Here is a 27,836-nt window from a genome sequence, read left to right on the forward strand (position 1 = left end):
TAATGAGGATTGTGTCCATATGCTGCAGGAATAAATCAGACAGGCTTCTTTGACACAGAAAAAAAAAATGCAAAGCCCAGGCAATTCTAAAATGCTGGCATTCACTTTCCTAAAAGGGAGTGTTGTGATTGTTGCCATCCCACATAAATAACAACATGAGCCTTAGCAACATTGTTCATGCATGGTATATTTTAATCTAGAATGCTGTGCATGTGGAAAAAAAACTATGTTATTGAATCCATCATGATTAGTGCGTATAGGTACATGAAGGTATATATTGTGTATATACCATATGCATGTATACAGATGATTATAGACTAAGACAGTCCAACATAAGAGTCAAGATTGGCTTAGTTAGCTCTATGTATTTTCCACTGTTGCCTTCTGAGCATGCTATTTATTCAGCATAGAATAAAGAACCCCAATTGTAATCAGAAGGCATAGGCTTCCTGCCGTATTTCAGGTAAGTGCAACCTAGAGCTTTTGAGTAACATATCAGGAATTGTATATGGACCAAGACAAAATGATTTATTTATTCATTTAATTCATATGGCCACCCATCTCACCAAGAGATTCTGGGTGGTGAACAAATGTAATTATGTAACAATAATTTAAATTATAGCAAGTTAAAGTTAATTGAAATGAATAAATGTACTCATCCCATGTATTGAAAGATTCCATTTCAGGCCGAATACAGTTTTACAGTCCGGTGGCAACATTTTGAAGGATTTTGTGGTCAAACTCAGGGTTTCTAGTGGAAGATATGTAGGAGAGACAAAGGACGTATAAGTCTGTAGGAGGCTTCCAATCACCAGTAAATGTAGATATTTATCACCATAGCAGTGGTGGGGCAGTGATTAGAATGCTGTACTGCAGGCTGCTTCTGCTGCCTGCAGGCTGCCTGCAATTTGGCAGGTCGAATTTCACCAGGCTCAAGGTTGACTCCCTTCCATCCTTCCGAGGTGGGTAAAATGAGGATCCAGATTGTTGACTCTGTAGACCACTTAGAGAGGGCTGTAAACAGTGGTGGGATTCAGCGAATTTGCACCACTCTGGGAGAAGTTAAGTTTCTGAGCAGTTTGGTGAACTGGTTGTTGGAAGAAATCATTAGGGCAGAGAACCGGTTGTTAAATTATTTGAAACCCATCACTGGCTGTAAAGCACTGTGAAGAGGTATATAAGTCTAAGTGCTATTCTGTAAGTAATCCTTGACTTACGACCATTTGTTCAGCAAGAAACCTATATTATGGCACCCGTATCACCTCCATGGTCATGTGATCACAATTCAGGTGCTTGGCAACCACCCACCCTTATGATTGACTGTAGGGATGTTGCAATTCTCCCCAGCCATCTTTCCTCACCATTCTACCTCACCGGGTTCCTTGGATGTGCTTCCCACCAGGTTGGGTTCCTACAGGCCTTGGCAAAGGCAATCCAAACATCTATAATTTTTATTTTATTTATTTATTTAGTTTAGTTTGTCAAACCTGCATGAGAAAACAAGTATAAGCATGAACGCAACATATAAACATATAAGTATAAATGGGTGTAAGTATGTACATAATAAATGAGTATGAATAAATGGGAATGGTAGGACAGGGATGGTAGGCACGCTGAGGCGCTTATGCATGCCCCCTTACAGACTTCTTAGGAATTGAGTGAGGTCCACGGTAGACAGTTTAAAGTTTTCGGGGTTTGAGGATGTAACAATAGAGTCAGGTAGTGAGTTCCAGGCATTGACCACTCTGTTGCTGAAGTCGGATTTTCTGCAATTGAGTTTGGAGCAGTTTACTTTGAGTTTATTGATATTGGACTTGGCCTTTTACACTTATATTGAAATGGCTGAAGAAATACTTGCTATTCTACATTTTCCAATTCCTCCCACACAATCATCATACTTTCACTGGAATACGAATTAGCAGTGCAGAGTTAATCTTGAAGGAGGATAAGAATAAGATGATTAAAAATGCTTAGAATACAGCTAAACATACAGTACCCCATGTGTATATATCCTGTGGTTCATAGGCTTGAAAGTAACTTTGTCCAGCTTTTGACAAAATGGCACATATGTCTACAGTACTTTCCCTCTCCTCTCTACTGCCTCCCCCCTTCCCAAAAATCTGGAGACCCACCTGGAACATATTCTGTGCATATGGCTGTGGGATAGCTGAAAGCAGCAATAAAAGGCTTAAGAAGCAATCCTGTTAAAATTATGTCTATGATATAGCCTAATAAAAAAGTAAGCATGTAATATTTCATTTGTATGTATATCCTATGATTTAATAAGAAATTCATCTGGCATCTACTATTAACAGGACACTCCTGCTGTGATTTCGGCTTTTTAAAATAATGCTTTAAATTTCAATAAGAAAATAAGACAAAATTGCAGCAGTTATCTTAAGCAAGCAGTTTAAATTCACTTCAAACAATGAATATTTTGTGAGCTAGCCAGCCTTCAATTAAACTACCATTTTCATTCTGTAATTCAAAACATATACTCATCTTGTAAGGAGGCTCAATAGCTATAAAATGTGAGTGTGCGGTACAATTTTGATGGTTTCTGCTTAATGTAACTTGATTCTAAATAAAACTGACAAGATAAAACAGAAAAAAACTATTAATTCAACACAGTACTGTATGATTCTACAATAGTAAAACTATCCACTAATATTTTATGTGTAATATGGGTGAATGACTGCCAGTTGTAATTTAAATTGAGAGGGCTATTCACTGTTGAAATAAATGCTTCTCCAAAATGAATCCACAAGCCAATCATTTTGCCATGTGTTTCAACATAAGTTGCCAGCAGAATGTTTTAATTTCCCTTGTGTTTAGACAGCATCAGCAATTTTAAAAATTGGGATTTTTTTTTAAAGTGACCTGAATCCTGGTTATTGAAAAATGGGTCTTGATATTTTAGTAGGCTGAAAATGGGTTTTGATATTTCAGTTAGGCTGAAAAGCGACTATTGATTTTTTTTTACTATATCTAATTCCCCAGAAATAAAATAAATAAATATTTAATTTTGTTGGGCAACAGCATATATATACTGAAATTGAAGACCATGTTTTCAAGAAAAAAGTAGTGCTTTATTCTCAAAAGTCCCTGACATTCTGGTGCAAAGGGCAAACTTGTATTTAAACTAGTGTTTATATTATATCCATACAGCATAGGAATTGATGTTGCTTTGATTTCAATTATAGTCTTAACTGTGGTCTGTAAATAATGGATGCCTACAGATATTCTCAGTCATCCAGGTCATGGTTGTTTCAAAGGTGCATTCAAAAGGCAATTGGATTTCTTTCCTTGAAAAGTTTTAGCTTTTCATCCAAGAAGCTTCTTCAGGTACAACTGAAGAAGCTTCTTGGATGACAAGGGAAACATTTTCAAGGAACCCTCCCTCTCCCCAAGAAAGTCCAGTTGCCTTTTGAACAGCATCTTTGGGTAAATAATGCATATTTCATTCTTTAAAAATACCTATTACCAAACCTGATTATGTTCTGTATGGTATTAACACACAGCTGCATTACCTAAGCAAACCCTCACTTACAATGGGATTTTTTCTTATTTTCTTCTGTTTTTTTCCAGCACTTCCCTACTTATGCCCCAAATTGAGGCTTTCTGCAAATGGCACAGCTTTGCGGGGAGTTGCAAGTAAAGAGGGTAAAGAGAAACCATATTACAGTACTACCAGATGCTAATCCATCAGTGGGTAGATGGATCCAATCCAATCTATGTCACACTGTCCACTGAGAGATTGCTAACAAAGATTTGACCTTACTATTGCAGCTGGAACATCTGGAGTGGTTTAATCAAGTGGAGGTACAATTTTCCAGATCAATCAAAGCAAGTCTTGCTTTTCTTTTGAGTTCATTATAACTCACAGAGTTCTTCTTCTCCTATTTGACCTATTCTGTATTACCTCCACTGTAAATAGGTGAAATAAATAGATTCTGATGTACTGAGAGATCTCAAAACCTCCAGGGCCTAACTGTGGGGATTTGATCCCAGATCTCCCCAATCCTACTTCTATTAAACCATAACAGTAACTTTCAAAATTTAGGTTTAAATAATCATTAATAATAGCTATTGCTGTTTAGGTATGAATGTTGATGTTTTTGTATCCCGACTAACACCATGTGCATGTACACAAGAGTCAGCAAGCACAGAAAGTCCTATAATGTGCCAGAGGCTAAATCTTTGGAAGCAACAAGTATATTTCATCCTGAACTCAGAAAAGTGATTGTGGGCAAAGTCCAGGAGCCCAAGTTGAAGAAGAAACGGGATTGTTGACGAACTGTGAGGAGGGTTACTTGCAACATTTTCTTGTTGATGCACATTTTCTATTCCTCTTGCACATATCTCTTCTTGTATTACACTTTAAACATTTACTTTATTACATTTCCATTGATGAATTCACCACCGTTTCTTAGGTAGCTTTATTTTTGTTCTAGAAGTTGTGTAGGATTAATGTCAAACTCTGGCTGATTTTTAGACAGCCTAATTTATGAACATGCATTCTGCACTTTATCCTTTAAAGCGTCGTTCATGATGGTTTCATCTACGAGTTTAGTTGCCTTATAAATCACACTGGCGTGCGGGTAGTCCTCGACTTACAACTACAATGGAGCCCAACATATGTTGCTAAATGAGACATTTGTTTAGTGAATTTTGCCCCATTTTATGACCTTTCTTGCCACCATTGTTAAATGAATCACTACACTCATTAAATGTTGTAAAGGGAATCTGACTTTCCCATTGACTTTGCTTGTCAGGTTACAAAAGGTGATCCCGGATGCCAGGACACGTTGCTGCAACCATCATAAATATGATCCAGTTGCCCAAGCTTCTGAATTTTGATCTAGCGACCAAGGGAATTGCCCAATGGTCGTTAAGTGTGAAAATGGCTATGAGTCATTTATTTCCCCAGTGTCGGTTGTAACTTTGAACGGTCACTAAATGAACTGTTGTAAATCAAGGGCCACCTTTATTTAGGAACAACATTATAGAACTGCAGGCGGTGCGTCTATAGTCAACAAGCCTCTTTGCCAAACGGAATAGTCTAGGGCTCATAACGGGAACGTCGCTCGGAGGAAGAAAGAAGCGGCAGCGCGAAACATTAACCGAAAACAAATGAAGCGAAATCGGAGACACCCGCACCCTGAGGCACCGAGAGCATCTGCTTTAACGCCAAGAGCCCGCTGGAGAGCAAAGGAGAAGCGGGGATGGGATGTGCATTAGCCCCGGTGTTTCCCCCCCTCCTCGCCCCTCAGGTTAGGTCAGCGGCCACGGCGAGCAAAAAGCAAAAACGAAAAGCCGCCCCCGCTTCGCAAGGTTTCCCCTCGTCCCGGACTCGGCTCGCAAAACTCTCCCGCGCTCCGTCCCGCTTTTACTCCCTCGCTTCCAGCAACGGGAGCGGGCACGTGCAGATGGCGGGCGCGCTCCCGAGGCCGAACCCAGCCAGCCCTTCCCCACCCCCACCACCCCTTCCCTCCGCCCGGGGAAGGGACCCGCCGCCGCCGTCTGCGGGAAAAGGAGGAGGAGGAGGAGGAGGACGGCGGGGCAGCGAGATGGTAGGTTGCTGAGGCGGGCTGGCGTGTGCCGCGGTTTCGCCCTGCCCGCCCTTGGCTTCAGGGAAGTCTCGGGCGGCGGCGGCGGCGGTGGCTGCAGTGTGCGGAGAAGAGTGAGGAGGCGAGGCCTTGGCTCGGCCGGAAAATGGCGGGTCCTGGGATGCCGCGGCGGAGCGGGCAGATCGACCCGGAGGAAGGGAGAGAATGAAGGCTGAAGGAGAGCTCCTCTGTGGAGCAGGAGGCCTCGCTGCCTTCCCTTCCCTTCCCTTCGGGGATATTTTTTTGTCCGCCCAAGAGGGCCTCATTTGCCTTTGGTCAGGCTCCTCTTTGGTTGAGGCTGCAGGTGGGAAGTCCCGTGCAGGTCTACCGGATTAGGTCTGCCGGACAAAGGCAAGCTGCTTCGGTTTTTTTGCGCGTCAGAGGTCGGAGTCTGAATGAGATCAGATTGCAAGAATATTTTTTTTTTTAAAAAAGTAGCCTGCAATACTAATGGATAACCTGCACCTCCCAGCATGCCCTGCCCCTGGCTATGCTTTCTGGGCATTATAGCCTTGGCTTAACACTGGAGCCCTGGGGGTTGGAATGCAGTATTGCAGGATAATTCTGCCCACTGTCCGCAGTTCCATCACTTGCTCAAGGTTGACTCAGCCTTTGGTTGGTAAAATGAGGACTTAGATTGTTGGAGGGGCAATATGCTGGTTGTAAAACCACTTAGAGAGGGCTGTAAAGCACTGTGGAGCGGTATATAAGTCTAAATGCTATTGCTATTGTCCTTTTTTCCTTCTATGCCATAGAAGGAAAATACATATGTATACATATTGGGGGGCCAATATGTAAAAGGCTTAGAGAGGACTGTAAAGCACTATGAAGTGGTATATGAATCTAAAGGCTATTGCTATTAACAGTGGTGATTGGGGCTGGCAAGTCTATTGTTATAAAGCACAACATCATAGGACCCTGCTAATGTATAGTGGCAGCTGCAGCCATTCCTGAAGCCTTCATTAAATGGGGTCCTGTGCAGACCATCATCTGGCAGTCACATGGTTGATATTTGTAACCTGCTGGCTTCCCTATTGATTTTGCTTTTCAGAAGTCTGCAGTGAAGATGGCAAATGGTGATCATGTGACCATGGGTTGCCTCAACTGTTGCAGTTGCAAGCTGGCAACTGCAGGGATGCTGCGACTGCTGCAGTTAGGACGATCAATTATAAGATCGCCTTAATTTAGCGCCATCTTGAATGGCTGCTCAATGAGGACTATCTGTTTATAATCAGTAAGACCATTGGGGCCATCCTGCAATACATTCCAATACATTTCTTCCAAAACGTTACATAAAGAGACACAAAACTAATGGAAAAAAATGGTTTTTGCAAGGTGTGGTGTCATTCGTTATTCAAGTGCATTGACATGTGTTGGTATATTTTTAGAGCCTTATTTTAAGTACTAGGCTGATAAACATGTTTTCTTCCTTGTCTTGTTTTATGTGTTCAGTAAAAGCAGTTTCTCTATCTTTTTCACAGTTGTATTTCTAGTCTGAACGCCTGTTTGATATAGTGCTTAAATTACTGAACCAGAACCTGGGAGACTGAGTTCTAGTCCTGCCTTGGATGATCTTGGACCAGTCATTCTGTCTTACAACTAGGAAGGAGTCCATTACAAACCACTTCCGAAATCTTGCCAAGAAAACTGCAGGGACTAGTCCAGGAAATGGCCACCATTTATATATTAGCATTTTTATGATATTGGCTGCAATAGATACACCCAAATTAAAACCTTGCCCTAGGAATAAGGATTGCTCACTGGTTTTAGCACAATTTTGTATGCCCAACTTTGTTTCTACTCATTTGGATGAGGGGGTTGGACAAATAGTTGATGACAACTTTGACCAAGAGTAATGGCGATTGCAGGTACAGAAATAAGAGGAAGATAGGATGCACAACTAGGATAACTGTACACTGGTTAAGCGTGAGAGGATTAAGGAATTTGGTGGGAAAATTTTCAAGCGCTTATGGCGGGAAGAAACTTTAGCATGTTTCCAGACCATTGATGCAGTATGTCAGTACAAATTGCATACAAGCATCTTTTTTTTTTTTCACATAAAGTGAATGCACACGAAGCAAGGAAAACCTATGTATCAATAACTACTTATTTTCAACTTTCCTGCGCATAGAAGCCAGCATGTTAAGGAAAAGGATTCCCTAAAATCCTTTTCTCATATTAGTATTTGGTTGTTGGTATGTAGATATAATTATTAGGAGAAGTAGTAATTGACTCACCATTTTCAGCTCCAATATAGGTTGAACATATTATTCATGAAGGCTAGGCCGTGGAAATTAATATGTTAGGGAAAAGCTAGGTCAAATCCTACTAGCACTGGGCTGAAAAACCCAGATGATCATTAAGGGTTATGAGTTTTCTGTATCTCTTTTCTGGCATGTGGTATTTTTTTTCCAGTGTTGTGTAATCCAGATCTGGCAGCACTAATCAGAATGGAATTATATTGGCACTGTCACGTGTGCTGGGCATTGTAATTCAGCAACTTTTGTAGGGTCAATGTTTTCTCCTTTCTGCAATATAATTCCCACAGTATGAATTTTAAAGAAAGAGAATTGGGCTGGATATGTTGAAGCACACTGCAGTGTTTTGTTTAAGGGATTGCAGTGGTGGGATTCAATCGGTGTTACTACTGGTGCGGTGATTACGTTTTCTTACTGCGGGCACATGTAAGAAAACCTTTAGCTGTGCCACTGGGACAGTTGAAAAGCCCTGCGTGCAGGTGCGCAGCATTTGAAAAGCCTCTTTTTTCCCTGCTTTTTCAACCTCAGCTGTGCCGCGCAAAGCAGCTGAGGTTGAAAAAGCAGGAAATAAAGGACAAGTAAGAGCCCGGGCAGGCGGGTGGGCCAAACTGGTTCTGTGTCTGCTGCTCTTCAGAGCTACCGGTTCTATAGAGCCGGGCAGAACCGGTAGCATCCCACCCCTGAGGGGTTGTCACAAAGAAGAGTCAAGCTATTCTTCCAAGCACCTGAAGGCTGGACAGGAAGTAATGGATGGAAACGTCTCAAGGAGAGATTCAACCCAGAACTAAGGAGAAATTTCATAACAGTGAGAACAGATAACCAAAGTTGCTGCTCCATCACTAGAGGTTTTTAAAGAAAAGATTACAGAATAACAGAGTTGGAAGGGACCTTGGAGGCCGTCTTGTCTAACACCCTGCTCAGGCAGGAAACCCTATACCAGGGGTCCTCAACCACCGGGCCGCGGACCGGTCCCGGTCCGTGGAGCACTCTGTACCGGGCCGCAAAGAAAAAAAAAAGAAAAAAAATGGCGGCTTTCTTCGCCTTTGGTGAATGCTGCTGGGATCGGGGATCAAGGACACAAATGAGAGAAGGGGAGGGAGGAAGCAACCAAAGCCTGTCCTTCTCTCTGGCTCAGCGGCTTCGGTTTCCTCCCACCTCGTTCCTCTCTCAGTCGCTCTCTCGCTGCTCCACCAGCCCAGGAAGAAACTGCTTCAAAGAAGCCGGGGGGGTGGTGGCTTTTCCTGTCGCCGCAGCACCTCCGAAGCGCCCGTTCACCCCCACCCCGCCTGCCCGCGCGCGGTTCAATCCACAGTGCTCCGTTCTGCCTGCCTGCCTGCCTTCTTCGTTTCTGGTGAGAATAATAACTATTCGCCTCTTTTTATCATCCGAAGCTGCTCCAAAGCGAAGAAGCAGGCAGGCAGGCAGAACGGAGCACTGTGGGATTGAACGCGCGGCGCGGGGTGGGGTAAACGGCGCTCGGAGGAGCTGCGGCGACAGGAAAGCCACCCCCGCTCTGAAGCAGTTTCTTCCTGGGCTGGTGGAGCAGCGAGAGAGCGACTGAGAGAGGAACGAGGCAGACACCTGAGGGAGGGAGGGAGACACCTGAGGGATGGGGCTGAGGGAGGCAGGGCCGAGGCGCTCCCTGAACTTGGTGGTTTGCTGGCAGGCGTTTTATTACCCGACTAGGTAACAACATCAGATGTTACCTAGTCAGGTAATGAAACGTCTGCAAGCAAACCACCAAACTTCAGATTCTCCCCGGTCCTTGAAAAAGTGTTTGTGCTTGAAACTGGTCCCTGGTACAAAAAAGGTTGGGGACCACTGCCCTATACCATTTCAGACAAATGGCTGTCCAATCTCTTCTTAAAAACTTCCAGTTTGCTCCAACTTTGGAGCATCCACAGCTTCTGGAGGCAAGTTTTTTCCATTGATTAATTGTTCTAACTGTGAGGAAATTTCTCCTTAGTTCCAGGTTGCTTCTCTCCTTGATAAATTTCCATCTGTTACTTCTTGTCCTGCCCTCAAATGCTTTGGAAAATAGCTTGACTCGCTCATCTTTGTGGCAACCTCTGAGATATTGGAACACTGCTATCATATCACCCCCTGTCCTTCTTAATTCCTCTGTACTACATGCTCACTTTCTTTCCAGGTTCCACATTAAGTCATAATGTTGGCTTCTATGTTTCTATGAGGAAATAATATCAGGCATGTTCGCTCCCTTGAGTTATTTATAAGAACAATAATGGCAGAATCAAAGAAATAGAATTAATTTTATATTAAATATACTTAGGATTGAAGCACTTAAAATTATAGAAAGGATACAAATGCTTGTACGGAAATGTTGATTCCATATGCTAGTTAAGAAAAAAATATCCCATAAAATTTGAAGTTTATACAGTGACTAACAGAGACACAAGTAATATTTAACATTGGGATGCATACACAGTGAAAAACAACTTTTTTTGTAGAGCTTTTGAGTTAGCAGTATTCCAAAACAACAAAAGTTGAAATAACTCAAGCATCAAAGAAAACATCAACACATGTGATTGAAGCAGAAAAAAAGAGATCTTGAGAGCAACCCATTGCCAGAAGTGTTGGGGAGGCACAAAAAGGGGACAAATGATGAAAGCAGTATTATGCAGTACCATAGTTTCTAACGTTTTGTATGTGCATTGTGATACGTTACTGCATGCAAGTTACACAAGGGGTGGAAGTTGCGTTGCAATGCCTTTTTTGACATTTTTATGAAAACAGTGAATCCCGTAGATACCCCATGCCCGTTGTTTCTTTGTTTTTTCTTGAATACCATAAGAACATGTAGATTGACACTCTACATTCACTACTACCTACACACTGACTTGCAGAAATATTGGCAACAATATTTATTTTTAAAACATTAAAGAGATAGTAATAGTTGAAATGCTGGTACCGGCTGGGCGAAGGTTGGGGATCACGCGGATACCCCATGCCCGTTGTTTCTTTGTTTTTTTCTTGAATACCAAAGCTAGATGACACTCACATTCACTACTACCTCCCTTTTGACAATTTGGCAAAAATATTTATTTTAAAACAATTAAAGAAATGGAAGTAAAACGAACCAGCTCTACTGTCACCTACTAAAATGAGTCAATTTAAATTAGAATGTGTCATTGGAAACATATCTTCGGTGCTTTAAAAAAAAACACTTTTGAGGTGTTGATCCAGTAAATTAACAGAGCAGGTGGCAATCTCATTCACATCCCTTTCAATTAGCACCTCTCCCAAGCCTGAAGATAAACAAAACAATTGGGTTCATGATGTACTATTTTCCATTTGTATGCGACTATCTTTGTTGTTCAATTTTTCTCTAGGAATTGCCACTACCTTGTCCAGTAACAACAAGCAGTACCTTTTTTGCAGCTTGTAAACAGACATAAGTGTATTGCCCTTTGGGATTTATTTGCTGTTCTACGGGTGCAGGGCTGCAAAAAGGGAGGGGGTGATTTATTCTTGAATGTTAACTTTAGAATAATAAGACACAACAATGTATACATGCATATAACAATATGCATACAGTAGAATTCAACAAACCAGCCCAAGTTATCAGCCTTTGTATTTTTAGTCCATGTTAGAACTCAAGACACATTGAGTATCAAGATAACGATATTCAACAAAATAATAAGAACTACGATAATAAAGGGGCAGTCACATTAGTGTACAGGGAAGACAAATTTGCCGTATCACCTTCAAAACAGACCAAGAAAAACAACAACAAAGATTTGTTTGATAATGATGCATTGCAGGCTTGTCTATTCAGAAGAATTACATTGAGTTCAGTGGTTTACTCCTTGATTTAGGATTGCATAGAGATCTACAGCATCAGAAAGTAAAATAATTCCACTGTACAAAGCTTTAATTAAAGTAGCAGTACAAGTAGCAGTCTTGGGATAGTTTAAAACACTTTTATGTTTATGCCTCTGTGTTAGTGTTGACTCCTAGTGACTACCAAGACTGCCCGCAGTTTTTGTGACAGATTTCAACAGTGGTTTGTCCTTATCTTCTTAATGCTGGGAAAGAGTGATTGGCCCAAAATTACTCAACTTTGGGCCTCAAGCAAGATTAAGTTCATAGTTTCCCATTTTTTATCCTGATGCCATTTTCTATCATACCAAACTGGTTCAGTTAATTTGACTAACACCCTTATTTGGTTGAAAATACTAAATACACTCTATTTTACTGTGTTCCAAATGCTCCTGAAAAATGTTAGCATTTTTTTTTGCATCTATTGCAATGCTAATAAGAATATAAATTTTAGTGCAGGGAATGAACAGTCCTCTAGTTTTTGCAATTTAGAAAGTACAGTACTGGAGGTACTGTAAGGTCCAGTGGGTTGAAAGTAAATGTATACTAGGACTGAAACCTTAAAAGTCAAGCTTCTATCTTCCTCAGAGATATTGTTTACTTGCATAATAAAAGAGAGTGGTGTCCCCATGTGTATGGCAGGTTCTTTTGTTTCTTTAACTGGGTTTTGTGCAATGTAATTTGTTGAATGTAAGAGAATCTTTGATCATCGAATATTGTCCTGCTTCTCCCAATTTGTAATTAACAATTACCCTGGAGTGCAACTTTCAGAATTCCCATCAAAAAGAGAATTTTAGCATATTATGTACTGTATTGGGAAATTTACAATTTACTACATCAATAAGGCAATTACTAAGATAAAACTGTTGTGTCATTTAGGAATCTTGTGAACCTATATTTGTTGGTCATTAAATAGCTATAGGAACCTGGTCACAATGTAAAAAATAATCTTCTCATCCATGTCTGAAATTTGTTTTTTTATAAACTGTCATGTGTTGATTTGCCATGAAGACTGTATTTATAAAAGCTGTATTATTTCTACAATAATCTTCACATACTTCAAAACATTGTGTTAAGAAAACTGTACCTTATCTTTGGTAAGTTCTGAATATTGAATGAACAATTCTGTGATGCGAAGAGATATTGTAATAAAAATGTTGGATAATTAATAGACAAGATTGTGACTAAAACATTAACATGTACAATAATAGGCTAAATTTTTTCCATTTCAGGTGAAAATTCTGTTTGATATAGTATTCTGTGTTGCTTGGAAGTATTTAGTGAGAACAAAGTCTGAACAGAGATTTATACAAATTGGAAATTATCAAATTTCCTGAAATTATGAAATTAATATTAAACAAACAATTTAAGTGCATTTTATAGATGGCAAATTGATTCCTTTATGTTGCATTGTGGCATTTTAAAGCTAGTTTTGTGAGAATTTTCATGATTAAAATTCAAGATCAAATAGGCTAATGTTTTCTATGATTGCAAAAGACATTTAGAATTTCTCAGATTGCCTATTTTCTTTACCTAAAGAAACCCAAATATAGATTTGTATAGAAATGCCTATGTGTATAGTAGTTGCCTAGTTTATATCTGGCACAGGATATATGTTATCCTGCTGCCTTTTGGTGCAAACTTTTATCTAACTGACTTAACTCGGGACTCTTTCATTTTTCCCATGAATTTCAGGATGAACTTTGTTTCCCTACTGATACTGTCTCATAAGCCATTTTTAAATATCCTATCATTATTTGAAAGTTTAGATAAAAGTGTAAACTGAATCTAGTTCTGTGATCTTAGTTTTAGTGTGTGACCTTAATTTTGCTAGGGATAACAGCTAGGATGATGCAAAAGAAGAAATCCTAATGCTTGTGTAGTTATAAGCAGATAGCATTGTAAACCTGTTCTCCATCCAAAAAGCTCCCAAAATGGCTTCGAAAACAACTCTTTCTTCCTTATACTCAAAAATATAAACCCAGCGGGAACTGAGTTCAGAAAAAGAAAAACCAGACAGAATTGATTGGTATTTCAGCAAAACTAATAGAATAGTGCAATTCTTCTCCCTCTGCTTGAGCCTAAAGGAAGAACAATTGCCATTCATCCAGACTCCAGAATGACTCTGTGTGGTTCACAATTTAAAATAGTACAATATACTAGTCAGTTGGATACCTGTACTCCGCTATGGAACGATGTGATTGGGCTTGATAAATTGACAAAGCTTGAACATTAATGAGTAGTTATGATAGGCCTCTCCTCTCCCTTTCCTCTCCTTTCTCCCCTCAGGCTTGCCCCACAAAGACCTCCTCTCTCCCTTCTCTCCTCAGGCTTGCCCCACAAAAGCCTCTCCTCTCCCCTTCTCTCCCTCAGGCATGCCCACAGAAGCCTTTCCTATCCCCCTTCTCTCCCTCAGGCTGGCCCCATTGATCCTCTTCTCTCCCCTTTTCTCCCTCAAGCTTGCCTCACAGAAGCCTCTCCTTTATTATCCCATTCTCTTCCTTTCAGGTGGGGAGGGGGAGTAGAATGTCTAAATTTCTAAATCGCAGGTCAGATGAGTCACACGCTGGCCATGGCCATGCCCAACTGGCAGTTGGAACAGAGTTCATTTCAGATGGGGAGGGAGAGTAGAATGTCTAACTCGTTAGCATCAGAGCATGTTAATAATAATATAAGAAATACTAATGATCTGATGGTCATTTCTAAAAATCCTTTCTTAGCAAGCACCTAGAAGCCAAGAGGAACGTATGTGCCAAATTTCAAGTTTGTAGGCTTTATGGTTCTGGAGATTTGGTGATGATGCGTGAGTGGTATTTCGTTTCTCCTCCATGCTGCTGTGAGAGCCCAGGATGTATATGATTTCTCCTGATGACATCATCAAGCTGGGTCTGTCTAGTATAAAAGTAGCAGCCTATGGGAGAAACCCCCCCAGCTTTGACTCAGTTTCTTTTGATGACAATGAGCTGGTATCTCTGAAAGCAGTTTAGTTAGCAGCAGAAGTGAAACCTATTTTCATCATTGGCATCCACTCTCCTGCAACCGAGGGAGACTGTAAGTAAGGAGTAACCCTTGATCCTCCCCCATAGTCTTCCCTCACCGATTTCGGCCTCCACAATCATAAAGATCGCATCAGCGATAACAGCGCTTCTCAGCAAAGTGCTGATTTTGCCGTTCAGGGCTGTTTACAGCCTAAGGAGCGATTTAACCCCTGCGTAGCCTATAGCTCTTGCGAGCGGCCAATTTGGAGGCTTCTTCTTCAACTGCACGTGGCGAGCGGCCATTTTGAAAGCTGCTTCTTCCAAAGAAAGTAGCGAGCGGACATTTTAGGTGGCATCATCCCCCAAAGGCCAGCTTCTACTATTCGTAAGCTCCTATTCAGGCTACTGCACAGACAACACATAGTGAGGATCGTTTCAAGCACCTTTGTGTCAGTTTATGCATACTATGGATCAAGACAAGGCCCACATAGAGCCTTCAGGCCTGATCTCTCAAGGCCCCCAAGATGGCAAAAGAAAGAGAAGGAGACAATGCTCCCAGTCTGTTCAAAGGAAGGTGGTGGCCAAGATTAGGGGCAGAGCTTTGGGCCCTAAGAAAACATCCCAGACCAAATTAAAGGCAGAGAAACGAAGGCATGCAGCCTTAGAAAGGCAGTTCAACAAAACTATTGAGCAAATGAGGGGTCAACTACAACAGGCTTCCCAACCAGCCAATCCTCTATTTATTCAGCCAGCTACTTCTAGGGAGAGGGAAGATACCTCAGCTCCTCTTAGCCACCTCCAATCCTGGTCCCCAGAGCGACCTGAAATCCAATCAGGACCTCAAGACTTGAGCAGGCCAGGTCCCAACTTTGCCCAGACTCCTTGGGATCTTTCTTCTTCATCTATCCCATCTGTGGCCCAAAGCAGCTCTCGATCAAGACCCGAGGCTACTTTTACTCCAACAGCAGCAGGTCTTCGGCCCCCGGATCCTCCATCGAGTGGCAGATCTTCAACACATCTTCAGGCCTTCAGACAGACCACAGCCTTCCTTCCCAGCTTTTCCTCTAGCGCAGATTCCCCAAAGGGGACTACCTCACCATGTAGTACAAAGGGCCCATCTTTCCTATGCGGAAGGAGTGGACCTCACTCAGGGAGAGTATGAGGAATCATCTGAGCACAGCCCCTCCCCTGATTCTGATCTGGAAGAGGGAGAAATCTGGGACCCCAACCTCTCGGAGGAAGAGGAAGATTTGAGGCCTGATCAGCCTTCTTCGGCTTCTGTATTCAAATCCACTTTATTCAAACCTCTCCTACACAAGGCACCGGTAACAGCCCAGTTGTCAGTGGAGGAAATTGCCCCTGAGCCTCAAGTGGTACAATCGAGGCATGGGGATTCCCTCTTCTCCAAACCCTTTGTTCATTCGGAGATCCTTCCCTCCCCCATTATCTTTCTTAACTTAGTCAAGGAACAATTTGCCTTCCCCACTGCAGCCCCCCTGCCCATCGTCCCAAGATAGGCGGTTCTACAATGTGGGTCCTTAGCTATAGCTCTGGCAGTTCCCCCAGTAGACGCCCCAGTTGTGGCCTCCTTCTCCTCAAGCACTCCAACTGAGCCTGAGGACGTACTAAAGGCAGAGGACAAACGCTCCAAACAAACACTGAAGCGTAACCTCAAGCCTCACCTTGGGCCATCTGGGCCTCGACTGCTGCATCATTTTTTACAAGGTCTTCCATCTGCTGGCTACACCAACTTCAAGGCCGCATACCTCCATCAGACTGTAGGTCGCATCAAGACCTCAATAAGATCATAGCAGCAGCAGAATTCTCAGCGGATGCCACCCTCAATGCCGCCAAGTTCTCTTCCAGGGCCATGGCATCATCAGTGGCAGCTAGGAGACTGCTATGGCTACAAAATTGGCAAGCGGAGCCTCGGAGAAAGTGGAAACTACAGTAGCTTCTGCCCCATGTACCAGTGAGAAGCTGTTTGGAGATGCCCTTGACCATTTGTTGTTGAAACAAAAGACAAAAGGAAAGTCCTTTCATCAGCAGGAAAGAGGGCAGACTTCCGCCCTACCCCATACCGGCCTCCCTCATTCAGGCCCGAAAACACTTCTCGCTTCTCCAGACTTCAGAGAGCGTATTCTCAGCATCAAGATCAATGCCATGAGGCTACCGGCAGACAACAAGCTGCAGGTAAACAGCCCTTTTGTGGGGGAGGGGGTCACTCCTTCTGTCGCTCTAAATAATCTCTCATTCTCCCCTCCCATTGGAGGTCGTTTGGCCTCCTTAGCTTCCAGATGGGAGGAGTCAACGACAGACGCCTGGGTACTCAATACAGTAAGGTCAGGGTTACAATTAGAATTTCTATCACCACCCCCAGAAAACTGTTAAGAGAAGCCAATCTCCCAGACCAGGTCATCCTTACTATCCAGGCGTCTCATAAATCTTCTACAACGCGTATGTACAATGCCACCTAGAGGGTTTTTTTGTCATTGGTGTCACAGGGAAGGTCTCTCTCCTACAGTAGCGGGGGTCCCACAGGTCCTCCGTTTCCTTCAGGATGGCCTTGACAAAGGCCTGGCTCCTAACACTTTACGCCGTCAAGTAGCGGCTCTTGCTTCAGTCATCTCCTGGGATTCCTTTCCTTCCTTGTCCCATCATCCTTCAGTTCAGAGATTCTTAAAAGGGATCCCAAGACATAGTGGTTCCTGATTTTTGTTGCTGTCCACACCATGCCTTAGAGCGCAAGTTGCACACCTTAGATGTTAGAAGGGCTCTTAGAATTTATATCAAATGCACTCAAACGTTTAGGAAGACAGAGACTATGTTTGTATCCTTTTCCCCTTCCCACTGGGGGAACAAGGCCTCTCCTGCCACCTTAAGCAGGTGGATCAGGGCTTGCATCGCACAAGCCTACAAAGCCAAAGCTCTGCCAGTACCACACGGCTTGACAGCACACTCCACTAGAAGTGCTGCAACTTCGGCTGCCTGGGCCACCCAGGCACCCCTAGAGGAGATTTGCAGAGCGGCTACATGGACATCCCCGTCTCCGTTCATCAGACACTATTGCCTGGATTCCTACGCCTCCACAAGCGTGGCTTTTGGCAGACGGGTTCTTCAGTGAGTGGTGCCTACTTCGGAGTGAGAGACCGGATGAGGACCCTCCCGAGGACATGAAGGCTTTGGTATGTCCCATCCTGGGCTCTCCCAGCAGCATGGAGGAGAATGGACGTTGGTAAATTTACCTGAGAACGCCCTTTCTATCTATGCTGCTAGAGAGCCCAGCCCCTCCCTTGTTGCGTCTGGATTGTGGGGAGGTATGTTTTGGTTCACGATTCTGTTTTGGCTTTCAGAGACACTCACTAAAGTCTGTCAAGTATCTTCGCCAAAGCTGGGGGGTTTCTCCCACAGGCTGCTACTTTTATACTAGACAGACCCAGCTTGATGATGTCATCAAGAGGAGTCATACCCATCCTGGGCTCTCTAGCAGCATAGATAGAAAGGGCGTTCTCAGGTAAATTTACCAGCGCCCATTTTATATATTTAGAAGAAGAAGATACAAAAAAGTAAACATCTATATAGAAAACAATTCTAACAAGGGGACCATATCATCTTATCACACAAAAGATCTCTCATTAGAAGTATTGGTACTATTTGCTTATCCAAAGGAGTTAAAAATATGACAGGCCACAATGAGAGTCATAGTTAGAAGCTTTCAGCCAAAGTTTAGTTCTGAAATGGTAGACCTAATTTTAGCATGGTAATATGTAATAATATCCCTTTAGTAATCTCGTTAGTTGGGTATTATGCATGCCAGCTAAGCATTGCCTGAAACTTAACATTAGTACTGGCAATTTTGTGATTAATTTCTAAACATTTCTGCATAAATTTACTGCTTAATAACTATACAATTCCTTTTGCTCATCCAGATCTGGATTCTGTTACATTACAGTATTCTGTTGGAAATGACTATAACATTTTGAAAATAATAATGGCAGGGGCTACGTATAAAAGGTATCTATAAAGGCAAACAGGGTAATATTTTGAGGATTTTTGAAAGATTATCCTACTCATTGTTCCCACTAGCTTGGGCTATATGCAGTTCTTTACTACCACTACTCTCACTGAACTTTGCCTCACTACAGAATAAGACCTTCTACACTTCATTTCAAAACTGTGCATTGTATTACACTTAATCAAATGGTCCTCAACTTCTGATAGGGATCAAAAAATTCATTGCTAAGCAATCATTAAGTGAGGTATCATGTGACCGTATCAGATTGTACAATCTTTTTGCCACCATAGTTAAATGAATCACCCACATGTGCTTAGAGCACAAAGCATTGTTAGAGACTCCACACACCCACCTTATAGTCTGTTTCTGTTGCTCCCCTCTGGGAGGAGTTTTTGAAGTATCTAGCAGGAGTACCAGATTCTGTAATTGCTTTGTTCCCTATGCCATCCACCTGGTGAACTCACAAGATTAATTTTTCTCGCCATGTACATGTATACATCCGAACTAGGTTGTGGTTTCTCTGTGTCATATCAGGTATGTGGGTATATGCATAATTGTCTGTCTGTCTGTCTGTCGGGTTGTCTGTCTATCTATCTATCTATCTATCTATCTATCTATCTATCTATCTATCTATCTATCTATCTATTTAGTGTTTATGTAGTGTATATTGGAGGTAAGGACCCTTTGAGAGCTGTATGCAACGAAATTTCATTTTAATGTATGCCGATTAGTGTTCATTCAAAGTGACAATAAAGTTATTCTAGCTCTAAGTCTAAGTCACATTTGTTAAACGAGACATCATGTGACTGCAACTTGAGCACTTGCCAGCTTTGCATGTTGAAATCGGCTAGAAAGATTGGTGATCCCAACTGTTCATAAGTGTCAGCCAGTTGAAAAGTACCCAGATTGCAGTCACATGATGTTGCAACGGTCATAAATGCAAGGGCTTAAGGCACATCTTAAGTCAGGATTTAAAAGTGATGTAAGTCACTTTTTCAACACTATCATAATTTTGAACAACTGCTAAATAAATGGTCATAGGTCAAAGATTTTAGGTATCTTTAGTGTCATAAGGATCCTTTCAAATTTAATTGATATTTTGCACCAGTTAAGATGTAAAAGTAGCATTTCTGAACAGTCTTTTCCTAAAATAATACATAGATATTATTTTGAACATGATAAATTCAGTTGATTGCAGTGTAGTGTAATGGTTTGTGGCTTGAAAAATGACTCTTTTATCTAACAGTGCAATCCTATGTACACCTACTGAGAAGCTAATTCCATGGAATTGGCTGGATCTTAACACACCTGAAGTGAAAGAAATGACTGCTGCTGCTTTAAAATGTCTATGGACTTTAATGAAAATAATTCTTGAGTTATTTATATAGTGCTAAATCTGTTTTGTTCCAGTATTTGTTTCTGAAATTAATAGTTGTCTTTCCTCTTAATTGTATTGTCAGGAAACAAATTATGCATAACTAGCACTATAAGTGTTTTCTGGCAATTTTGTCAAACACACAATGGAAAGATAAGTACATTCTTATTCTGGTAGAATCATGCAGCATAATAATGAGACTTAAAAATATTATTCTATTCCAGTTGGTGCTGTCTTGTGGAACAGAATGATTGTAAGCTAATTAGTCCATGAACAGTTTCAATTCTGAAAGTTACATATTTTGTGCCACTCAAGTTTTCCAAGTGTGACATGGATATTTCTAAAGGACAATTGCTAGGAGAGGCATGAACCTGTTCAGAAGAAAGGGAAAGGTGTGGGAATTAATACAGAACAATGCTAGATGAATAGAGGGAATTCTATCATATAAACAGGTTATTTTAGATGTCAGACTGAAATACAGAATTTTAAAAAAATGTTAATGGAGATTCTCAGTCATCCAGGACATGGTTGTCCCAAAAGTGTTTTTTCCATAGGCAACTGGGCTTTCTTGTTTTTCTTAGAAGACATTCTGCTTCTCATCCAAGAAGCTTCTTCAGCTTTGACTGGATGGTGGGGAATGGAAGGATTTATATACCTTGCAAACAGCTCATGCAAATGAGCAGCTGTCTGCAAAGCGTATAAATCCTTCCATTCCCCACCATCCAGTCAGAGCTGAAGAAGCTTCTTGGATTAGAAGCAGAATGTCTTCTAAGAAAAACAAGAAAATCCAGTTGCCTCTGGAAAAAGCACCTTTGGGAGAATGAAGAAAAAAAGCATCCATGCTGGCTGGGAACATATAAAGAGTAGAAACACATGAATAGAATAGAGTAGAGTAGAGTAGAGTAGAGTAGAGTAGAGTAGAGTAGAGTAGAGTAGAGTAGAGTAGAATAGAATAGAATAGAATAGAATAGAATAGAATAGAATAGAATAGAATACCTTTATTGTCATTGCATTCCACGAATACAATGAAATTTGAAAGCTACTCCAGCACAGTGCCCCAAACACCACATCACAATCAGACTACAGAATATTTAAAAATAATAATAATAATAATAATAAAATAATAATAATAATAATAATAATAATAATAATAATAATAATAATAATAATAATAATAATAATAATAATAATAATAATAATAATAAGGCTAAATCATAAATGCACTGTTTGATTCAAGACAATTACTGCCTTGGAAAAGAAACTGTTTCTCAATCTATTAGTCCTCATTTTAAGACACATATAATGCCTCCCTGATGGTAACAGTTCAAAATATGACTGTCCAGGATGAGAGTGGTCTGTGGAGATTTTTAGTATTCTAGAGAGGAGTCTGGTCTTTGCAATCTCTTCCAAAGAAGAAAGAGAGCAACCGATGATTTTTTGTGCTGTGTTTATAACTCTCTGGAGAGTCTTCTTATCCACTGCAGAGCATCCAGCATACCACACCGTTACACAGTATGCCAAAATGCTCTCGATGGTAGAACGGTAAAAAGTAACCAGCAACTTCTCACCCAGACCATTCTTTTTCAGCAGCCTCAGAAAGTGCAGGCACTGTTGGGAATTCTTTGCAGTGGCAATGCAGTGTGGACTGACCAAGTAAGGTTGTCGGAAATATGAGTTCCTATAAATTTAAAACTATGAACTCTTTCCACACAGTCTCCATTGATATATAGTGGGAGAGGCTCTGCTTTGCACCTTCTGAAGTCTATAATCAGTTCTTTGGTCTTTTTGATGTTCAGGGTGAGGTTATGACTCTTACACCACAAGACCAGTCTGAGAACCTCTGACCTATAGGCCATCTCGTCTCCTCCTAATATGAGTCCCACCAACGTGGTGTCATCTGCAAATTTTATTATAGAGTTAGTGGGACAAGAGGGAATGCAGTCATGGGTGTAGAGTGAATACAAAAGGGAGCTCAGCACACAGCCAGTGCTGAGAGCAAGAGTGGAAGATACTGATTAGAGAAATCAGTAGAAAGTTATTTTACAATTAGTATGCAAAGCCTTTTAGAAATATATCATCTTTTTAATGTAGAAGAATATATATAAGATGAAAGTTCTGAAAGTAGTTGAAGTTAAATGATTGAAAAAATAGGGGGATCAATAAAACACACTTACTGAATCTTAAATGTAGTACTAATGGGAAAACAAATCTATTTTAAAAATATTCACTCCCTGGTTCCAAAAGAAAATAAATTCTGAACAGAAAGATCATAAGCCTGTGATGGCAGAAATTCAAAAAAGGAAGGACAGACTTTCAGATATGGAACTGTATAGAGTTTTGACAGCACCAACAAAAAGCTTTTTTTTTGTTCTTGCACATGTGGCCTTATAATCATTTTGAAATCCTCTTAATATTTAGCAGGGACATATGTGAAAAATGGTCCTTCAAAGTCTTTCATCTTAAAACATTTGAGGTTTCAAAGGTCATAACTAGCACTTTCAATTGGGCCTGGAAAAATGTAGTTTGTGCATGTTCTACCATAGCGAGATTTCCCCTCCCTATATATGTAATGACTAAAGTATTTCTGACATTGAGTGTCACCTAAGTGTCAAAGCTGAATCCAAGAGTGTCCCAAGTGAAAAATCCATGTTCTCAAGGGGAATATCCTCTTATTATTTCTTAGATTGGTTACTCTACTAACTGGAAGAATTTCTTATTTTAGCAGGATTAAATTTCAGTTTAGAAGAGAGACTCTGTTGCGATTCCATTACTGTTTGTAATATATTTATTAGATTTTTATCCCACCTTTATTACTTTATAAATAACTCAAGGTGGTGAACTTCCTCCTCCTATTTTCCCCACAACAACAGCCCACAAAAAACAAAATTATAACCACAAGCAGATGTACATTTTCTTAATATTTCATCTATCGCCCTAAAAAAGGATTTAATTTAATAAGGGAACATTTTATATTTATGGATTGGATAGTAATATCAATTGCTAACAAGATATGTCTAATCTATATTCTGTTCAAAATGTGGTACAGGTAGTCTTCAACTAACAACAATTCGTTTATTGACCATTTGAAGTTACAACAGCACTGAAAAAAATGATTTACGATCATTTTTCACATGTGACGGGTGCAGCATCCACGTCATATGATCAGAATTCAGGCACTTGGCAACCAGCATATACAAGGTAGTCTTCAATTTACAACAGTTCACTTAGTGACCAATTGAAGTTACAATGACACTGAAGAAAGTGATTTATGAGCGTTTCCCACACTTATGACCATTGCAGCATCCCCATGGTCATGTGATTTACATTCGGATGTTTGACAACTGATTCACATTTTCAGCTCTTGCAGTGTTCCTCTTTTGTGACCTTCTGAGAAGCAAAGTCAGTTGGGAATGATACACTTAATAACCTGTGTTACTAATTTAACAACTGTAGTGAATCACTTAACAAATGTGGCAAGAAATGTTGTAAAAACTCGCTTAACAAATTTCTCACTTAGCAACAAATTGTGGGCTCAATTGTGGTCATATGTTGAGGATTACCTGTATTCAGGACAGTCCCAGGGGCGCGTGATTGCCTTTTGTGACCAACTGATAAGCAAAGTCAATGGGGAAGCCACATTCACTTAATAACCATGTTACTAACCTACCAACTGCAGTGATTCACTGAACAATGGTGGCATGAAAGTTGTAAAATGGGGCAAAACTCATATAACAACTGTCTTGCTTAGCAATGGAAATTTGGGCTCCATTGTGACTGTAAGTCGAGGCCCACTTGTATATGTTTTTGTAATTAGAACTGCAGATAGAAGCCCCCCAAATACAACTTCCATTACTAACACACATATAGTATACACTAATTTTAAATACACACAATTAAATTAAATGTATATGCTTTTGTATCCATCTAAATATAGAGATATAACATGTACAATATCTAATTTACACACCTTTCCAAAATATGTGGAGGATATTTCTTATTGCGTGAATGTCATTATTGCCCTCTCTCTCATAATATAACTGATCTTTTAAGAATATAAGGATATTGTCCAAAATCTTGAACTAACTAATCTATAGTTGGAGGAGTCCGTTAATGAAAACAGACATCCCACGCTATTACCTATTGCTTAGTATATTCTGCACTTTTCTGCTATAGCAGGAAGGTAGATTTGCATTCTACTATTATGTAGAACCATAGGATTATGGGTAATTGTATTTGCAATCTATATGTAGTGATGCATTGTGTCCTTGCTTTTGTTCTCTGATTTAAATTCTTGAAGTGATTAATGAAATACATATTTTTTTAAAAAAACTACAGCAGTAATAGTCAGAACATCTTTCCTTGTTGCTTGACATTATAACTAGCAAACAAATGGTACTTTTTCCATTTAATTTATATGACATTTTGATATTGAGTTGACCATCACGTATCCAGGTAGATCATTACATTAACTAGGTAGTTACAGCTCATGGCCAGGATGGCTTATAGGATTGTCCAAGGATATAATATAGGTAGTCCTTGATTTACGATCACAACCAAGCCCAAAATTTCTGTTGCTAAGTGAAACAATTGTTAAGTGAGTTTCGCCCTATTTTATGTCTGTACTTGCCACAGATGTTAAGTGAATCATTGGAGTTGTTAAGTTAGTAACATAATTGCTAAGTGAATCTGATTTCCCCATTGACTTTGTTTGTCAGAAGGTCGCAAAAAAAAACATGATCACATGACCCTGGGACACTGAAACCATCATAAACAAGAATCAGTTGCCAAGCGTCTGAATGTTGATCACATGATCATGGGAATGTTGCAATGGTCATAAGTATGAAAAACAGTGAGAGGTCACTTTTTTCAGTGCCGTTGTAACTTTGGATGGTCACTAAATGAACTATTGTAGATCTAGGACTACCTGTACAGGTTCATACTTGAAATGTAGGGTATTGTATTTAGGTAAATAAGTACTATAGCATTAAGATGCTAAAAATAAAACAGCTAGCTCAAACAGTCAAGGAGCTGTTTGTTCAAATGCCATTTCTTCACCTGTTTTTCCCCCTTTTCCCCCCTTTTCATTCCACACAGCAAAGGTTATTATTTAACAATAGCATTTTATCACTTTGTATGCTTCCTTCATTCAGTGATACATTACAGAGAGAAATTAAAATATGATGAAGCATATGCTGCAGTGAGAATCCAACTCCTGTGTCTAGGACTCATTGGCTGCAGGAACAGAACCTGTCCCTAACTTAGCCACATTGCTTCTTCTTGTCTGATTGTGTGACATCCTGTTATATGTGGAGGTGCTGTCCGGCTGCCTCTGCTTGAATACTCACAGTAGCTCTTTCTGCGGTTCAAATCTTACATGTTAAGCTGTTATTATTTGAGGGAAGGAAAATGATTAAAAGTGTGGGCCATCTGTGCAGATCCTGTAATTTGTTCGGTGGTTATATAATTTCCTTACTACTCTCTGTGTTCTGGACCACTTTAGCAATTACATTCCAATGGAAGTGTAATTATATTAGTTCAAAAATATGGTCTGTTTGCATGTACACAAATTATTTTTTTCTCTCTAAACAATTCATATATAAATTTGATTTATTTGTATCTGGTCTACATTTGTAGATACTTTTCAATGGCTGCTTTGCAATTATCTTTGGCATAGTTTTGCCTAATTAGCCTGTACTTAGTGATTTGAGATGTCTGTCAAAGACTGTTAGTAGAAAACATAGTGAGTTAAAAACTAATGGGGTGACCTCATCTCTGTTCGGTAAGACTCTGGAATACAAACTACGTTTGAAGAAAGAGCGTTGAAATTGTATCGGTCCATTTTATGCTGCAAATTAATTGGCTTTCACATGGATACCAATTTCATTTAACCATTTTAATTATGGGAGGAAATGCGGGGAGGGGGAAATTAGCACTGCATTATTTGGCTTATCGCATCTGCTTGAAAATATTTTTCTGGAGTGTGTGTGTGTGTTTTAAGGACAGAATCCTGCTGTTCTCTGAAATTATTTTCCTCTGCTCACATGCGAGGCATTAAATCACATTCATTTAGTTTAGCATTTACATGAAAAACACACATGGGTTTGCATGTGCTGTCGCTTCTTACTTTTCAAAAACGATGTGAAGTGCGACTGCGATAGCTGGCTCTTTAATATTTGGGCACTGTACATCTACAATAGGTGTCACTGTGCTGCTAGTCCAATTGTTATTGGTGACTTCAGCGATTGGGCTAGGATGCTGCTCGTCTGGCTCCATCTGCAGGGCTCTAATGCCTCCTGTGTGCAGATCCCTTCAGCACACAAGTTGAGGCAGCTGACGAGCAGGCAGCACACATCCTCGCTCTTCTACTTGCTCTGCCACTGCCTAGCGGTTTCAGGTGAATCAGCCTCCAGACCTTTGGAGGGAGGGGGGAGAGGAAAAGAAAGCTCTGGAGAGCAAATGCAAAAGGGAATCACGATGGGGAGACGTTTAACCAGTCAAGCCCTGGATCAAACTTAAAAGCCGATCAGCACCCTGGAAAAGGTCACCTTGTCTTTGCTAGGAAAAAAAAAAGAAAGAAAGAAGCACACACTCTCAGCTTTGCTGCTCTTTTATTTGTACCTTCTGCGCCCTCTGTTTACCAAGTAAGGCTCTCTGCTTACACAGACAGAGATACTCATGGTAGATGACAAGGGAAAGAACATGAAATGTCTCACCTTCTTCTTGATGCTTCCAGAGACAGTTAAGAACAGGTCCAAGAAAAGCTCGAAGAAGGTAAACAGTAGTAGTAGCAGCAGCAGCAGCAGTAGCAGCGGCAGCGGCGGTGCCGGTGGAGGCAGCAGCAGCAGCAGCAACAGCAAATTACCTCCAGTGTGCTATGAAATCATTACCTTGAAGACTAAAAAGAAGAAAAAGATGGCTGCTGATATTTTCCCCCGAAAGAAACTGGCTAACAGTAACACAACTGCTGTCCAGCAGTATCACCAGCAAAATATCAATAACAACAATATTATTCCAGCTCCCAATTGGCAAGGGCTTTATCCCACCATCCGAGAAAGGTAAGGAAGTTTGGCTCTATTTCTTTCTTGAGCTTATAAGTCCTGGAGCAGCATGTAATGAAATGTTTTATTAGCACAGGATTGTTCATTAAAACTGAGAAAAGGGGAAAGGTTTCTCCTTTCCAACAGTGCAGTTTTTGTCTATTGGTAATGAAAAATATATTGTCATGCAAGCCATTTTAAGCTCATAATTGTTTGTGCTCATAAAAAAAAAAAGTATTTTCTATGTCTTAACTTTCAGATGTTTGCACAGCTTGGCACATTCACTTTGATGAAAGTTTTTCCCAAAGTTTTTTGTAATGGTATCCTTATTTTAAAAACACTGAACATAATTACATAATTATCATTGCTTTCTGTTTTAATTTTCTCGGTTTGATTTTTAATGAAAACCATTAAAGAGCTTCCAAGAAAAAGAATTGTGTGTGTTTGGAGGTAAAGCTTGATGCTAAACACTCCCAATTAATATATTGCTTCTGTTTATAGAAATGCAGTGATGTTCAACAACGACTTGATGGCAGATGTTCATTTTGTAGTTGGGCCACCAGGTGGGACCCAGCGATTACCAGGACACAAAGTAAGCAAGAACTGCAGTAGCAGGACTGGCATGGGAGTGTGAGGGGAATATCTATGATTCCCACTTTAAATTCATATAACTGGCTTGAATCCTGGAACCGGTATACATAGAAATAGTTAAATAACTTTGCCT

At 40.6% G+C, this 27,836-nt stretch overlaps 1 protein-coding gene across 2 annotated transcripts in view; it reads left to right on the plus strand.

Annotated features, from left to right (window-relative positions):
* Positions 1 to 5,494: 5,494 nt before the first annotated feature.
* BTBD3 (BTB domain containing 3) overlaps positions 5,495 to 27,836 on the plus strand; it is a 39,299-nt gene continuing 16,957 nt past the window's right edge. Inside the window, exons 1-3 of one of the 2 annotated variants that reach the window (XM_026668505.2) lie at positions 5,495 to 5,573; positions 26,809 to 27,130; positions 27,614 to 27,704. In XM_026668505.2, the coding sequence (XP_026524290.1) occupies positions 26,988 to 27,130; positions 27,614 to 27,704 (234 nt within the window). In that variant the 5' untranslated portion in view covers positions 5,495 to 5,573; positions 26,809 to 26,987. Of the gene's footprint in view, positions 5,574 to 24,274; positions 27,131 to 27,613; positions 27,705 to 27,836 lie in introns of those variants that run through there. The other variant, XM_026668504.2, reaches the window with a different exon arrangement.

The sequence above is a fragment of the Notechis scutatus genome, chromosome 1, assembly GCF_049901735.1.
Source record: "Notechis scutatus isolate UNSWTSFEM ecotype Mainland chromosome 1, rNotScu1.2, whole genome shotgun sequence".
Lineage (NCBI taxonomy): Eukaryota > Metazoa > Chordata > Lepidosauria > Squamata > Elapidae > Notechis > Notechis scutatus.